This window comes from Belonocnema kinseyi, chromosome 10, assembly GCF_010883055.1.
Source record: "Belonocnema kinseyi isolate 2016_QV_RU_SX_M_011 chromosome 10, B_treatae_v1, whole genome shotgun sequence".
NCBI lineage: Eukaryota > Metazoa > Arthropoda > Insecta > Hymenoptera > Cynipidae > Belonocnema > Belonocnema kinseyi.
In genome coordinates, this window is record NC_046666.1 from 31,636,350 (window position 1) to 31,654,603 (window position 18,254).

The following is an 18,254-nucleotide window of genomic DNA, read 5'->3' on the forward strand; positions in this document are numbered from 1 at the left end:
GAGAAGGAGAAGGAGAAGGAGAAGGAGAAGGAGAAGGAGAAGGAGAAGGAGAAGGAGAAGGAGAAGGAGAAGGAGAAGGAGAAGGAGAAGGAGAAGGAGTTAAGTAAAAAAACAGGAAACCATCTTATTCAAAAATTAGAACCGCGAAAAATTAGATCAGAAACGAAATTATTTTTGCAAAAAAGAAAGGTCAGAAAGAAGAGATATCGAAGGTGGTTTGAGCCATTCTAGCGAAAGTTTCACAAACAAGACCAGTGATAAAGTAAACCTATTTTTTTTTCTTTTATCCCCGCGTTATCTAATAAACATTCGACCCTTGACGACCCCTTTCAACTCCCTTCTCGACTGCTATTTCAGTCCCTTCTTCACTAAGGTGCTATGACATTGTTCCCATGAAATCAGTCCAACGTCTGCACTCAACCAATAAAGCAATATATATATATATATCTTGTCATCCGCTTTATGAGAGTACTTCGAAGAATACCAAGAGTAGCCAATATCATACTATAAAAGTCAAAGCTTCTGGATGAAATAAAATTTTGAATTACAGAGCCCTCGAGAGAACCAAGGTGCAATGGTGCCTGTTCCTTTCTTATCTGGAAAAGCTATACCGCTAAAGGGACGTTTCCCCTGAATCAGTCGAGAGGAAAAAGGAAGAGCAACTGCTAAGTACTTCCGACTGAAATTACTTATTGAGGTTAAAGTCTCCGAGTTCCGGTGGAATTTAAAGGAAGAAAACAGTAATTGAAAATAAAATCCAACTTGGCAGATTTAAAAGTATTCTCGGGAGGTTTTAAAAATATTTGAAGATGTTTTCCATTTTTCTTTAACTTTGTATTTAAAATAAAAACTTCTCCACTTTCAAGTATACAAGATTATAAAACCGATTCAAGTACCTGCATTGCAGTTGCGGCTTTTGGGTTGCACAATGTATGTCTCCCATATACTTTTTTCCATCCCTTCCAGAAGATACTGGCACTCACCTAGAACATAAAAAAGGAACATGATTAATTACAAAAACATCTGACACACTCGGGGTCTCGGATGCAAAAAATTAAATCTAACTCAGTAATTAACTTCAGAGTGCCCCTCACAGGTTCCCATCCTCTCGTAAACACTAGTTACCGTATCCCCAACTACAAAGTAATTCAACGCTTTTGCCTAGCTTCACGAGAACAAAAATAAAAATAGCAGGAAAGATAAACTGTCCTCTGGTAAAAAATATTTCTGACCAATTACAAAGCCGTAACGAATAAGCAAAAATATGCATTTGAATTATTTAATTTTTATTATTTACTAAATTTAATTTGCTGCACTTTACAGATTTTGATTTCCTAATTATCAAATTAAAATATATGCTACGAATAAAAGCACTAGAATGTATAATTAATAACCATAAATTAAAACAAATATTAAATTAGCTACATTGGCTGTCCTAATATTGTAATTTAATTTGAATTTTAAAGGATTTTCAGTAATCTGTACATAAGATAATCTGTAATATAAGATGTCATCCAAAATTTGAAGCAAAAAAAAAATTAATATGTAAACGTGAGACTTTATAGTGTAATAAGATGTTCTTAAAAAAATTCTATAATGATTTTTGAATGTTATTAGATTAGAAGCATAACATTTTAGGCACCTATTTGAAGAAGGTATCTTAAATATTGGTAATTGATGATTCTTTAATTTTTAATGTTTATATTTAAAGTAATGTATTATTTAATTTTTTTGTTGAGTTTTTGATGATTTTGAAGGTTAAAAGTTAAGTTTTACATGTTAAATCTTCCATATTAAAGAAATTTTAAACGAAAATTATAAAAATTACAGCTATTTTATTGTAAAACTTAAAACTTTCAGAATATTTAGTGTAAATGCTCAGAATTAAAACCATTTGAATTTTAATGATATATACGTCAACTTTCATTTTGACATCATTCAATTTGAAAAAAGTTCGAATTTAAATGACCAAAATGACAGAATTTTTCATTGTGAAACTTAAAACTTGAATAATTTCTAATAGAAAAATTTAAAGAAATAAAAACCCTTCAATTAAAAAAAATTTCAATTTTAAACTGTTTTCATTCTAATAAGAAATTGCAGCTCTTGGCCAGTTTGTTCTTGCTGAAATTTTTTGTAAAATCCATTATAGTTTTTCATGATGTTTAGTTTTTATGGCCATAAGTTAAATTCTAAATTATTTTATCTCGACTGGTTATTAGATTTTTAAAAATTGGAGATAAAAGTCACTAATTTATTATTATTATTTTTTTTTAATTATATTTTGTTATTTTTACTGATGACCTTGTAAAGTATAAAAATAGCTAAAATGTTTGTTAGTTCATATCAGACATAATATATTTACTAAAAAAAAATTATAATGAATTTTTTTATTTTAGTTGGAACAATATTTATGGATAAAATAGAATTGGGAAAAATTATTTCATTCATTTGAACGTTCAGAACTTCAGGTACATCAAATTAAAATTATTAAATTTTGATGCTTTTGAAAACAAAAATAAAGTTTTCAATTCTAATTTTTCAAAATCAAAAACTCTTCAATTGTAAAGATGTATAAATAAAGATGGATACATTTAAATGACGCTAAAGATAAAAAGTTAGAGACGGAGGAGATTGAATATTTGGGATATATCTTGCAAACGAATGGAGATCACAGAGCTCATATAAGAGAAGGGATAAAAAAAGCAGCAGGGATAATGAAATAGATATGGGGAATAGGAAAAGGGTTTTAAAAAATTGGAAAAGGAGAATGTGCTTATTTTATATGCTGGTATGGTCGGTATTAGGTTATGGAGCAGAGATATGGGGATGGAAAGAAACGAAAGATATTGAGAGTTTATAAGAAAGGTTAGACTTGAGGAGCCAGGATATATTGTGAGAGAAGAAGAGCAAAGCGATAAATTAAGTACTAGAGCGGAAAAGAGGACAAGGAAATTTGAGATGAAGCTAAAGGAGGGGAAGAGAGGGGAGCTAGCGAGAAAGTGTTCCATGGATGTAGAAGGGAGGTGAGGAAGGGCGATAGAATTAACGAGATGGGAAGAAGAAAGGAGGGAGTTCTTTAATGCTATAGACATAAAAGACGGGACTGGAGTAAACTTTGAAGAACTTTAGAAAAAAAGGAGAGGGAAAGACAATTAATAGAAAGACGGATGATTGAGAAATCCAAAACAATAAATGGTATAGGAAGAAAAAAAGGAGGGAGTACCACAGTATTGAAAAAAGGAATGGAGAGAGAGAAGGTGGACAAGAATAGTAAGATTTAGATTGGGAAACGAGATAAGGGAGTGGATGTATTAGGAAAAAGAAGAGAACAGAAAGTGCAGAATATGTGAATGGGAGGAGGAAACATGGCAGCATGTATGGGAAGGATGTAGGAGAGGATTGGAAGATAAAGGAAGCTGGCAAGAGAATGTGGTAGAGATTCTGGGGAACGATGGATGAAAAGAAGAATGGATGAAGGACTTGCAGAGTTCTAGAGGAGCGAATGAGAAAGTATGCATGTGAAAAAAATGGCAATTTGGAAGTAGAAGAAAAGTGAAAGAAAAAGAAAACGAAAATCGCTTAGGTTAGTAGCGTAAAGATTGTAAATAATGGTTATGTAATAGCACAAGTAGACTAAGATACGTTTGAATTCTTATTCTCTCTCTCTCTCTCTCTCTCTCGCTCACATGCACTCTCGCTTTCGATCGCTCGCTCACTCGTTCGCTAACATGTCCTAAATTACGTTTTATCCTATCATAAAGAAGAGGTTGCGATATAATCTCGAAGTCTGAAGCCACATTATCTCTTCACCTATTGGTTGGATTTAAGCGCGCCGCCTATTCATTAGAATCGAGATCATAATCGAGATCATAATCGAGATCAGAATCGAGATCAGAATCGCGATCAGAATCGAGATCAGCGGAATCTATTATGAAGGCAATGCATGCGCACCCAAATGCAATCTAGAATCATTTTTAGGTTAAGAACAGAGCTGCGTGTTATGAAACCAAGGAAGGCATTTCCACCAAGTGCGCTCTAGCCCTGATGTGCTCCGTTTGGCGGCGGTAAATGCTAGGGATACAAGTCTAGTCTGGAGTTTGAATTGTCCAATTTTGACTTGCATTTCATTCAAAGCTAGCTCTAAGGCATTAAGACACATTCGAGGGATCTGTTTACATAATGCATGTTAACATTCCTAGCCATCGTGCCGAACTCGAGTAAAGCTCATATATATTTTTTAAAACATTTATTTAATCTTCAAACATTGTAATTATTTAAACAATTTTCATAAATGGATATTTTTTAGAGAATACATTAAATTTAGCATTTTGCTTTGTAGATTTACAAGAAATATTAATTATTTAAACAATTTTAATTAAAAAATTGAGACTAAGAATGTCTATCAGATGACTCTTTTTTTTTGTTGCTTTGTAAACCTACAAGAACTAATAATTATTGAAACAATTTTAATTAAAAAATTAAGCTTTTGCCTCTTTCTACAAGTAAATTTGTTTACGAAGTTAACTAAGAATGTCTACCCGATGACTCTTTTCTATTTTGCTATGCAAATTACATAAACTATTAATTATTCAAACAATTTTAATTTAAAAACTAAAAGTGACCTTTTTTATAAGAGCCGGTTTGTTTGCGGAGTACAACTAAGAGTATCTATCCGATGACTCTTTTCTATTTTTCTTTGTAAATTTACAAGAAATTCACACGAACTATTATTTATTTAAAGAATTTCAATTTGAAAATAAGTGTTTAACCTTTATTCTACGAGTTAATTTTTTTAAGAAGTCAAGTAAGAATGTCTATACAATGACTCGTTTTTTTGCTGCTTTTCAAATTTACAAGAACTATTAATTATTTAAACAATTTTAAGTGAAAAATTAAAAGCTTGGTCTTTATCCTACGAGTCAATTTGTTTTTGAAGTCAACTAAGAATGTCTATACGATGCATCTTTTCTATGTTGTTTTGCACAGTTACAAGAACTATCGAGTCATTAAAGAATTTCAAGTTAAAAACTAAAAGGTTAACCATTTTGATACGAGTCAATTTGTTGACGAAGTCAACTTAGGATGTCTATCGGATGACTCTTTTATATTTTGCTTTATAAATTTACAAGAAATTTTATTTATTTAAAGAATTTCAATTTAAAAATAAGAGTTTGACCTTTTTCTACGAATTAATTTTTTTACGAAGCCAAGTAAGAGTTTCTATACAATGACTCTTTTTAATGCTGCTTTTGAAATTTACAAGAACTATTAGCCATTTAAATAATTTCCATTTAAAAAGAAGAGTTTAACCTTTTTTCTACGAGTTAATTTTTTTACGAAGTCAAGTCAGAATGTCTATACAATTACTCTTTTTCATGCTGCTTTACAAATTTACAAGAACTATTAATTATTTAAACAATTTTAATTGAAAAATTAAAAGTTTGGCTTTCATCCTACGAGTCAATTTGTTTTTGAAGTCAACTAAGAATGTTTATCCGATGATTCTTTTTTATGCTGCTTTTCAAATTTGCAAGAACTATTAATTATTTAAACAGTTTTAATTGAAAAATTAAAAGTTTTGCCTTTATGCTATGAGTCAATTTGTTTTCGAAACCAACTTAGAATGTCCATTCGATGACCCTTTTCTATGTTGCTTTGTAAATTTACAAGAACTATTTTTTTATTTTTTCTACGAGTTTATTTTTTTACGAAGGCAAATAAGAATGTCTATCGGATGACTCTTTTCTAGATTTCTTTGCAAATTTACAAGATGTATTCATTATTTAAACAATTTAAATTAAAAAACTAAGAGTGCCTTTTTTTAAGAGTCAATGTGTTTTCGGAGTCAACTAAGAATGTCTTCCGATGACTGCTTTCTATTTTGCTTTGCAAATTTACAAGAACTATTAATTATTTAAGGAATTTCAATTGCAAAATTAAGAGTTTAATCCTTTTTATAGAAGTGAATTTGTTTATGGAGTCAACTAAGAATGTCTATCAAATGAAAATTTAAATTCAAAAATTAAGAATTTTTTAAAGAGTACGAGTTTCTTTCTACGAGTAGGCTACATTTTTTAACATGATTAACTAAGCATATCTTTTCAAAGATTTATTTTCTCTGATGCTTTAAAAATTTACAATTATTAATTATTTCAAAAAATTTTATCAACATATTTATAGTTTGGCTATTTTTCAAGTAAGAGGCATAATTTGTTTACGGAATGAACTAAGAATATCTTTCGAGGATAATTTCCCACCATACTTTATAAATTTCTATTAATTATTAATCATTCAAACAATATTCATAAGCATATTGAGGGTAAGAGTATTTTTTAATTAATAAACACAATTTGTTTACGAAGTTAACTAAGATTATTTTTACGATGAATCTTTCCTGAGTTATTTGTTAAATTTACAAAAATTATTATTATTTAAAGAACTTTCATAAAAAATTCAGAATTTTGCTATTTTTCAACGAAAAGGGTCAGTTTTTGTTTACAAATTTAACTAGGTACGTCTTTCCGATTGATTATAATAATCAAATTTTCATGATTTATTATTTAAACTACTTTCATAAGAAAATTTAGAGTTTGGGCATTGTTTGAAAAATAGGTTTAATTCGTGTTCAGAATCAACAAAGATTGTATTTCCAATCACTTTTTACTATGACACTTTGCAAATTTACACTAATGATTTAGTATTAAAATAAACTCCATAAACGAATTCAAAACTTAACTGTTTTTTAGATTTTTAACTATTTGAACATTTTAAACAAATTAGTTTTTATAAGAAAATGTATGCATTATATAATTAATAAGAATTAAAAAAGAAATTAAAACTGTATAATGGTAAAAACTTTCATTTTCATTAGTTTCAGTAATTATTTCTTTTTATTAATTTCCTCCAGTAATTTCATAATAGTCTGGATGAATTTTAGTACAATTTAATTAATTGCAATGCGGCTACAAACGAGTTTATTCGAATTACTCGCAGTTGCCTAAACATTTGGCCAGATGAAAGAAAAACTGCAGAAAACCACCTTGCGAGTTTCGCCGGGTTTTCAAAGTTAGAGTACACAACCCAGTCGTACCTCGTAGTAGGCCACCCATCCAAGTGCTAGGGGCGCTCGAAATGGCTTAACATTTGGACTCTTCTCGAATCGAGATCATTCACCATGTATTTCTATGAAAATTTGTACGCACCGACATTTTAGATATTTTTTCCAAACTTGCATGAAAATGTTTAGTGTTGCGCAATAATTTATTTTGCATCTTGAGAGGGTAGTCGTGCGGAGCCGTGTACAAATAAAAGTTATTAAAGCAAAAATGAATGTTACGGTATCATATTAAACTTCATTCACAAATACAATAATTGCAAGAAAATAAATGGGTCGCGCGTGTATGCACTTCTAGTGTACATAGTTGTAAATAATTGCAAGTATTAAGGAGAACACTTTATAAAAAATATTTAGACGAAAAGATTGTAAGGAAAGGAAGTCATGTAAGCCCTTCGGGGACACATTACAAATAAAGAAGAAAAAAAAGAAAAAAAGTTAAGTTTTCAATAATATTCCTCCGAATCGATAAAATTTCGAAAGTAGATCATCAAAATTAAAGAATTTTTTATTTTAAACATTATAAATTGAAAACTTTTCAATCTCAAATGATTTAAAGAGAAAGGAAAAATTTTAAAATTAAAATTTTTCAATCTTTTAGATGGATAAATAAAAAATTTCCAATTTGGACAATTTTGAAGATCAAATGTCAAAAGTTTTTAATACTAAATCTTCCTAACTGAAGAAATGACTAATAGAAGGCATCCAAGTTACAGAATTTTTAATTGTATAACTTAAAACTTGCATAATTTTAAATTGTCAATTGTCAAAATGAATAACTCGTCAATTTTAATTATTTGAAATTCAAATTTATACAATTTTTCAGCAATAAAATTCAAAACTGTTGAATTTTAAAGACGTGTAAATTAAAATTCTTAAATTTTGATGATCGAAAGTCAAGAGTTTTTAATTCTAAATCTTCACAATGGAAGAAACTTCTAATGCGAAGCATCAAAATTGCTAACTAAACAAAATTTATTAATATAAAATTAAATTCTTAAATATGAATAATTTTGAAGATCAAAAGTCAAGAGTTTTAATCGTAAATCTTGCAAATTGAAGATATTTTGAATGTAAAGCCTCACAATTACAGAATTTTACACTGCACACATTTTTATTTATTAAGTTAATAATTTAAAAACATTCAATTATTGAAAATTAAATTTTTTAATTTTGATAGTTTTGAACATCAAATGTCAAAAGTTTTAAATTCGCAATCTTCAAAATTGAAAAAATTTCTAATGCAAGGCATCAAAATTACAGAATTTTGCATCGAACAAATTGAAACTGCATGATTTTTTAACAATTAAAATTTTGAGATAGATATAAGAAAAACTGTTTTGATATTCAAAATACAACAATACGATATCTAGTTCACGTCTTCAAGGCGCATCGTTAGCCCAACTGAAGAACCTTGCATGACTTACAATAACCTACCAATATCATTTTCAAATTTTTTTGAAAAAGTATTTTTCTTATTTATAAGAAGATTTTCTTTATGCTGAAAATATAACAGTTCTAAATGTTTCCGTCTCCGAGACACGTATATGAATCTATTGAAGAACTAAAAATTACCGTTCTTGAATGATTAATAGCAACTTTGAAAGCTTTAAAAAAATATTTATATTAGACCAGCAGACAAAAAAAATTATCATCAAATTATTTAATACCTTTTATACTGTCAAAACAATAATGCCCAAAAATATTAAAAATTCGAACGTTTGAAGAATTAGTCTTAAAAGAATAAGGAATTACATGGGAAATCTACTGGTAGGGGTTGTGAAGAAATGTATCTCGTATCTCCATAGCTTAGTGGGCATGAATTGAATTTAGATCAGTGGATAAAAAATAATTAACGTCAAATTATTTAATACGTTTTATCTGGTAAAAACCATAACATCAAAAACTATTATTGTCTTAATTTGGAATATAACACTACCCTAAGTTAGAAAGTTTTTTATTGAAACAGAACAGATCGATTGAGATTTGCATAGGCTCTCTGAGTTTCTGCAAGAAGGATTTTCGGTAATAATCATGAGACTGAAAAATATGGAACGTATTCAGTTCTTCTATGTTCTCCGGAAAAAACCTCCCTCTATGCGGAAGCCGATTTATTTGATAACAAAGAGAAAGTAAAATGCAAATACAACCAGTACAAATAAATACGCCCATAGTGAATACATCCATAGTACTTTGCAGCACTATAAATTATATTTACGGGCTTTCATATGATTTATACATTTTTAATGGATTTTTACGTTTTCCAATTATTTCAAGACAGTTCTAAGGAATTATAAAGCATTTCAAGAAGACAAAATGTCGACGTAGAACAATTTTATAGAATTTTTAAAGATTCCAAAGGAATTTGTAAAGAACTCTCGAAAATAAATTAAATATAATTGAATTTCAATATACATTTAAGGGATTTCAAATTTATACTTTAATCTATTTAATTTAATTTAAAAAAATTTCTATGGATTTCAAAAATTCAAGAGGAGAATATTAAAATTAATAATACGTCCAATTATGTTAAATATTTTTGGGTATTTGACCAATTTTATCATATTTCAACAGATTGTAATAGATGAAAAAATCTTATGGACCTAAAAATATTTTCAAAGCTATCACAGAAATCCAAAGGAATTTAAAAAGGTTTTTATATGGTTTTTAATTAAATTTTAAGATATTTTAAAGATATCAATGGGATAGTCTACAATAAATCGTTTCTTTTTCGTTTCCCTACATTTACATTAATTCCTTCAATATTTTTTAAAATATTTATTTTAATCTAATTTGATTTTTACAAACCTATTTAATTAAATACCCAAATCGGTAATAATTTATTCAATCAATTTTATGGTTTAACTGAATCGTCTCTAAAAAATAAAGATAGATTTTCATAGAAAAAGAATTTTTGTTACTGAAAACGATACATTTTCAACTCCATACCTCAATTTCCAACTAAAAAGGAAACTATAGAAATGAATTTTCTACTAGAAAAATTAATTTTCAACAAAAAAGCAAAAGCTAAATTTTCACATAAAATTGGATTTTCAACAAAATAATTTAATTCTCAACAAAATAATTTAATGTTCATCGAAGGAAATAAAATTTCAACTAAAAAGCTCAATCTCTAAACAAAAATGGAACAGTTAAATGTGCTGTTAAAAAAAATGAAATAAAAATTTTATTTTCAACAAAATAGTGGAATTTTTAATCAAATAAATTAATGTAAAAACAAAAGTAATAATATTCTGCCAAAAAATAAGAATGTTCAGGTTTGGTTGAAAATGTAACTACTATTTTTGTGGAAATTATATTTTTTTAACAAATGGAATAAAAATTTAAATATTAAATTTTTTATTTAAAAATGTTCTTTTTAGTTAAAAAATCGACCATTTAGATCAAAAATGAAAATTATTTTCTTGTTTTAAAATGCATCTTTTGGTTAAAAATTTGTCTTGTTATTGTTGAAAATTGATCACTTTTAGTTTAAAATTCATGTAGTTTGTTAAAAATTGGTATTTTTTGTTCAAAATTAATCTGTTTGATGGGAAATTCGTCCTTATTGTAAAAAACTAATCTTTATTGTGAAAAATTAATTTTTTTGTAGAAATTTATCTGTTATAGATTTAAAATTTAACTACTTGGTTGAAAGTTAAAAAAATTGGTAAATAAATCAATTTTTTCGGCTTTAAATTTATTTTTTCGTTTAAAAATCTAACTATTTTATTGAAAATTTGTCTTTTTTTATTGATTTCAACTGTTTCAGTTTAAAATACAATTTTTAATTTGATTAGCAAATATTACATTTTTTATTGATGATTGATCTTCTTTAGTTAAAAATACATGTATTTTGTTCAAAATTCGTATTTTTGTTGCAACATTAATCTTCTTGGTTAAAATTCATCTTTTTAGGAAAAAATTTAAGTTCGCAGATATTTCATTTTTTTGGTATTAAAATTCAACTACATGAACAGGAAAAGTGTTCAAATATTTGTTAAATTATATTGTAAATAATTTATTATTGAAAAAGAATGATAATTCATAATTTAAATTGCATTCGAAACAATATTTATAGTGAAAACAGAAATTTCGAAAAATATTTCGTTCATTTGAACGTTCAGAACTTCAGGTATATTCTCTGTATAAATTTTGTTTTATATTAAAAATTGAACTGTATGTGGTTAAAAATTTAACAAATTTTTTGAAAATTCATTTTTTTCAATTAAAATTAATATCTTTGATTGAAAATTTAACTTTTTTTTAACTTGTCTTTTCTGGTTGAATTCGACTATTTTGGTTTAAAATGAAAATCCTTTTTTGATTGAATGATCAAATATTATATTTTTGTTGGAAGCTTATCTTTTTTTAGAAGCAAATTCATCTCTTTGCTTAAAAAATCGATATTTTTGTTTTCAAAAATTAATGTTTTTAACTATTTAATTTTTTGTTAAAAATTAATCTTCTTGATTGAAAATTCATCTTTATGATAAAAAATTAATATCCATCGTAGAAATTTCATCTTTTTATACTAAACATTCAACAACTTGATTAAAAGGTGAACACGTTTGTTAAAAATTTATTTTATTTTTTGTTTCAAAATTGATTTTTCAGGTTGAAGAATTAACCATTTTACTGAAAAAATCTTTATTTTGGTACAAAATTTATATTATCACTAGAAATCACATTTTTACTTTATATTGAAAATTGAACTCTACGTGGTTGAAATTTTAACAACTTTGTTGAAAATTAAATTTTTGTCTTCAAAATTCATCTATGCTTGAAAATTTAACTGTTTAGTGAAAAAATCATATTTTTCGGAATTTTACCATTAGATTTTTTGTTAAATGCAATTAGTATTATTGCTTGACCCTCGACGTGTAGACATTTTGGATTTTCATTACTCAACCTGAAAAACGTAATTATTGAAAAGACAAGATTTATGTATCAATATTAATTTTATATTGCAATTAAAAAGTTACTTATGACAAAAAATAAAAATCGCCCTCCTGTTTGTTTTCTATACTAATTAGCTGTCCACTTTGGAGGAAGAACAAAAAATCAAGAAGTAAAAAGCAGACCACAAGTGAGCGGAAAAATAGGAGCCCCAATGTAGGCAAACTAAATGAATGTATTTGAAGATTATCATTGGGCTATTTGGAAATAATTAAACACAAGAAATAAGAGACTTGAACATTAAAATTTCACCAGCTATTTGTTTCTAGAATTCAGTTACAAATAGTTATAAATTATTGTGCACTGTGTAGTAGCCTCAGAGAAATGAGTTTTTGCATCAAAACTGGAGAATGTATGGGTGTGTAGGAAAATAAAATAAAATAACCATGAAATTCAGGGAATTCACGGAATTAATGAAAATGAAAGATTTCACGAAATCTATGGAATTTATGAAATACACATAAGTCAAGGAATTCGCAGAATTCACGGAATTCAAGTAACTCACAAATTTATGGAATTCACCGAATTTGTGGAATTCGAGGCATTCATGAAAATCACGGAATTCGCGGAATTTATTAATTTAAATGAAATCGCTAAATTTCTGGCATTCACGAAATTTACGGAATTAATGGAATTAATGGAATTCAAGTAATTCATGGAATTATAGAAATTCCAGGAATGGTAGGAATTCTCAAATTGTCGCAATTCATGGAAATCATAACATTGAAGAATTCACGGAATTGATGAAATTCAAAGAAGTCGCTGAAATCACGGAATTCCGTCAATTGCGTGAATTCCCTGATTTTTTGTATTCCCGGAATTCACGAAATTTATTAAATTCATGAAATTCATAACATTCATGGAATTCACAGATTTCATGGAACTGAAGGCATATATAAAATTTACAGAAGTCACGGAATTTGCAGAATTCATGAAATTCAAGAAACTCACGAAATTGATATAATTCACGGAATTTATCGAATGCAAGGAATTCACGAAATTAGTGTAAAGAAAAGAATTGAAGAAATTCATAAAAATCACGGAATTCATGGAATTCCCCGAATTCGCGGAATTCTTGGAATTCGTTGAATTAATATAATTAATGTAATTCATTTAAAGAAAGGAATTCGACGAATTCACTGAAATTAAGGAACTCACGAAATTAATCGAATTTATGGAATTTACGGAATTCACGGAATCCACGGAATTCATGGAATTTACGAAATTCACAGAATACGCTGCATTTAAGGAATTCACGGAAATCAAGAAAGGCGCGGGATTGACTGTGATAACGGAATTTACGGAATTCAAGGAAGTCACGGAATTCATATAACACCCATAATTCAAGGAATTCATGCACTTCACGGAATGCAAGGAACTCAAGAAATTGACGGAATTCGCAGAATTCATAGAAATTAAAAAATTCTCCAAATTCACGTACCACCCGAAAATCATGGAATTCGTGTAATTCATATCTCATGAATTAGTTAAATTATGTGAATTTCTTTCATTCCGGGAATTCCATGCATTTCATGAATTCCATAAATACGCTCCTTATACACTATACATTAACAAAAGTTTTGGCTGTCAAGAATATTTGTTTGCCAGGAACAAGTGTTCTAAGAACTGATTTACATTTTTGGTTGTAATTTTTCGCTTCAATAGGCGTCGAGATATCCAGTTACTAAACTTGTATTATGAAATTCCAAGACATGTAAGGCAGCATTCCAATGCCAGAATTTAGAAACTAAAACATTATGTATTGCAGCGTTACCTTACGTTTTGGAAATAAACTTCCAGTACATGTAGTGGAAGTTTCTAACAGAAATTTTTAACAGTGTATATGCTATCATAAATTCATCTTGTAATGCACTCATGTTAAACAGACAACCACTCTACAAAGTTCCGCCGGTGTAATTAGTGGTTTTACCACTTCCCGCAATATAACCACTTCGCGTCCTTTTGCCCCTAACGCGTTTAACTCTCGTTTTTGTTCAGTCCGGTTTCCAGGTTAAGATAATTCGCGACCTTTTTTCTACACAGTTAATTTACTTTTCCAACGATTTACCTTTCCAAAGCTATTTTTTAGCATATACGTTTCCACTACATAAATTACCAGAGGGAACTTATTTAACAGTTTTGTCGTGGGAAAGACATGTTCATGAAAAAGATTACCCTAGAAACTTATTCCGAAAGTCTCCAAAAGAATTTACGAAAAATGTAGCCTTAGTCAAAAACCAAAAGGATTAAAATTGCTGAATTATTATCCATTTTTCAAGAAAGTAGGAATATAAAATTTTCGACATAATAGTTGAATCGTTTACAAAAAGAGATTAATATTTTCAACAAAATGGCTTTTTTTAACCAAATACGCCAATTTTCAACAAAAAAGTTCATTTTCAATCAAGAAAAATGATTTTTCAACCGAATAATTGAATGCTTGAAGAAACAGATGAATTTTCGACAGACTAATAATGTTTCTAATAAAATATTATCATTATTAACCAAATAGTTCTACTTTTGAACAAAACAGAGGAACTCAGAACAAAAATATAATATTGGACTTCTCTATTTAAATTTCAACCAAAATGGATTAATTTTCTACCAAATTGTAATTTTTAAACCTAAGAAAGTGTCAATGAAAAACTACAAATTCTGAATTTAAAATATAATACTACTTTTTAATTAGAAATAATTAACTTTTAACCAAAAAATATCAATTTTCCAGGATAAAAGATAACTTTTCTATCAAAAGATAAATATACAACCAGTTGAATTTTCTACCAAAAGAAATTCAATTTAAACCAAAGATTTTTTCAAGCTAAAATAGTCTAATGTTTTAGAGAATATGTCATTAATCCTGAAAAGATGTAATATTATTCTTTTCGAATTGAAAAGAATTAAAGGGCCATAAATTACAAAATAGTTTCATTTTAAACAAAATAATGACATTTTCTGCAAAAAGTAGAATTTTTAAATGAAAGAGATGAAGTTTAAACCAAAAATATTCTATTGAACTTTTCATTAAAAACAATTATTTTCAACCAAAAAAGATAACTTTAATACAAAAAGATGAATTTTCAATCTAAAAGGACGTATTTGCTTTCCAAGAAGATGAATGCCCTATTCACAGAGATGAATTCTGAACCAAACATATAAGAGTAGATTTTTAAATTTAAAAAAATTAGGTTTCATGACAAGAATATGAATTATTATTGACCTAAAAATGAGAATTTGCAATCGAAAAGAACAAATTGTCAAGAAAACAGTTAAAGTTTTGTCCGCTACAAATGCGTTTTTTTAGTCGAATTTTACTACAAATAATACAACTATTCACCAAAAAATATGTATTCTCAACTAAAAATATAATTGTAGACTTTTGATTTAAAATTTACCTGAAGTTCTGGACGTTCAAATGAACGAAATATTATTCTTAATTCTATTTTATTCATAAATATTGTTCTACCTACAATAAAAAATGCACTATATTTTTGGTATCATAAATATATTATTTCCAATATAAATTAACAAATATTTTAACCGTTTTTTAGGTTACAAAGTCATCTGTCAAAAAATCGTTCATTTGAACGTTCAGAACTTCAAGCATATTCATTTAAAGAGAATGAATTTTCAACAAAAATAAATTAGATTTTCCATCATTGCATCCTATTAATTGCTATTCGCTGCTGCGAATTCGATATAGAGTGTTTCCACTTTATTTGTATTTATATTTATATGGTGCTCATTTCACGAGTACTTTGCTTACAGTTAGCAAATGTATTTGCTTCTTGATAGTGGAAGAATTTGTGGCTTTAAATAATAGACAAATTAAATTTTCATTTTCATCAATTTAAAAATATAAATTTTCAAAAAAGAAAAAAATTACAAAATAATACAAATTTTTTTAAATACAATGGAAAAATCAGGCCTTTTCTATGCATACATCAAATTTGATTTGTGTCAATGAAAAAAGTTTTTCTGCTTAAAACAAATGTTTCAAATGTTACGAATTACAATAGAATAGCTTCCTTACTCTTCAATAAAGTCTATTAATATTATAGGGCAATCGATTTTCCTCGAATCAAAGAATCTTTTTCGTTATTGCATGACATTCAAATTATGCTAATGAAAAAATTCAACTATAAAAACCGTTTTTTCAAACATTATGCATTTCCATAGCTTCTTTACTGTTCAATAACATTTATCAGTATTGCAAGTCAATCGATTCATCTCGAATCGAAAAATCTTTTCTATTATCACATCAAAATTTGCATTATGAGAATAAGAAATTTTTTATTATGAAAATCGACTTTCAATATAATTTAAAATAACCATAACTTCCTCACTCTTTAATAAAATGTATGAATATTATGGGTTAATCTATTCGTCTCGAATCAGCAAATATTTTTTATTCTTGCATCAACTTTAAATTATGAGTATGAAAAAACTTTTACTACAAAAATCGATTTTAAATATAATATAAATGACGATAACTTCCTTACTATTTCATAAAATGTATTAATAGAAAATGTTAATCGATTCAGCTTGAACCAAGCAATCTTTTATATTCCTGCATCAACCTTGAATTATATTAATAAAAAAAGTATTACTACAAAAAACTGATTTTTTAAAATATGATTGAGTACTACAAAAAATGCAATAAATATTTGAATAAATCCTTCTGTCAGTTTTAAGATATTAGTGTTGATAATAAGTCCTCCTAATTTCATCAATTTATCTGTTACCGTTTGCAACCTTTCGTGTTCACAACAAGGGTGACATTTACACCCATCCATGCATCCAAACATCCACACGCACCCACGCACCCACACATCCACACACACACACACGCTCGAACGATTGCTTAGAACATTGTATTAGACATTTTTTAATTGAGGAAAGTTTGAATGTGTGTGTATAGATCTGATCAAAATAACATTTCAATTTCAGTAAAAATGCCACAATCTCTAAGGTGATCTACGTTGCAGAAGTTATTATTTTGCCAGGGAGAAGAATAAGAATTTATAGAATACGTTAGGACAGCTTCCATTCCGACACACATTGATTGTGGCTTTAGCCTCATCGAACTGTGACGTCACAGGGTGTACTCATATCCGGGAAAGAGGAGGGGGTTAATCAGCTTTCTCTTTGCGAGCTCTTAATAAACCGGAAATGGAAGAAGCGAAGGGAGAATGAGAAAATCGCCAAGAAAAAGCGACCCTCAAGTGCCAGGGAAGATCGAAATAGAAATCAAATTTACATCTTTATTAATATCTGAGGAAAAATAAGAAAAAAATACAGAAGGACTGGTTCAAAAAAGAAAAAAATTATTGTTGAAGGTGAGGACCCAAGGTGTCTCCCCGAAGGTTTTCCTGGATCTGAGAATTATGATTCTTTTATCAATGTGCGTATCATGTAACTAAAAATGTCCTATTCCACGTCAGAATTATATTTTTCTTCAAAAATTCCGTGTTACAAATCCAAATCAGATTTTTGTTTGAAAATTCCCCATTCCAAATAGATGCCCTTTACATGTTGCTACAAAATCCCAGATTCGAAAGTTCCCAGATAGTTATCAAATTCTTGAATTTTCACGTAAAAATAAATAAAAAATTAATAAATTTTCAAATAAAATTATGCACCAGAAAAAGTCAATAAATTTTTAACCAAATAGTGGAATTTTTAACAAACAAGATCAGTTTTCCCCTCAGAAGGCTAATAATCAGCAGAAAGATGAATTTTCAACGAAACAGTTGAGTTTTCAACTCAAAAGATAAATTTGGAACTAAAAATTGAATAACACAGGCCCACAAAAAAAACAAAAGTGTCTGTGCAATTGACCAGACCTATATATTCTTATGTATTTTTCGACGCTGAATCCGAATTTCAGCTACTAAATCCAGCTACTTTTTTATGGGGCTTTGCTCGAAAAACCTCATTTTTTACGGTTTTTTCATGGTTTTTTTAAAATAAAAAAAAATAAAGAAAAATTTTATTTTTGTGACTTCAGAATCGAATTCTACGGGAAAAAATACATCGAAAACCATGTTTTGATTTTTTTTTACAAAAATTTCAACCACCATACGGCGATGAAAAGGCTGAAAATCGCGAAAAGTGAAAATTTGCTTCAAATTTGATTAAAATGACATTAAAATCAAGTTTTACGATTTTAAACCGA

The 18,254-nt window shown here is 28.0% G+C and overlaps 1 protein-coding gene across 4 annotated transcripts in view; it reads right to left on the reverse strand.

The window, feature by feature from the left end:
• LOC117182287 (disks large 1 tumor suppressor protein-like) overlaps positions 1 to 18,254 on the reverse strand; it is a 398,897-nt gene that overhangs the window by 283,331 nt on the left and 97,312 nt on the right. For 2 of the 4 annotated variants that reach the window (XM_033375409.1, XM_033375410.1), the window contains exon 2: positions 897 to 983. The exons of the other annotated variants lie outside the window; for them this stretch is intronic. In XM_033375409.1, coding sequence (XP_033231300.1) covers positions 897 to 983 — 87 coding nt within the window. The remainder of the gene's footprint in view (positions 1 to 896; positions 984 to 18,254) is intronic. 4 annotated transcript variants of the gene reach the window in all.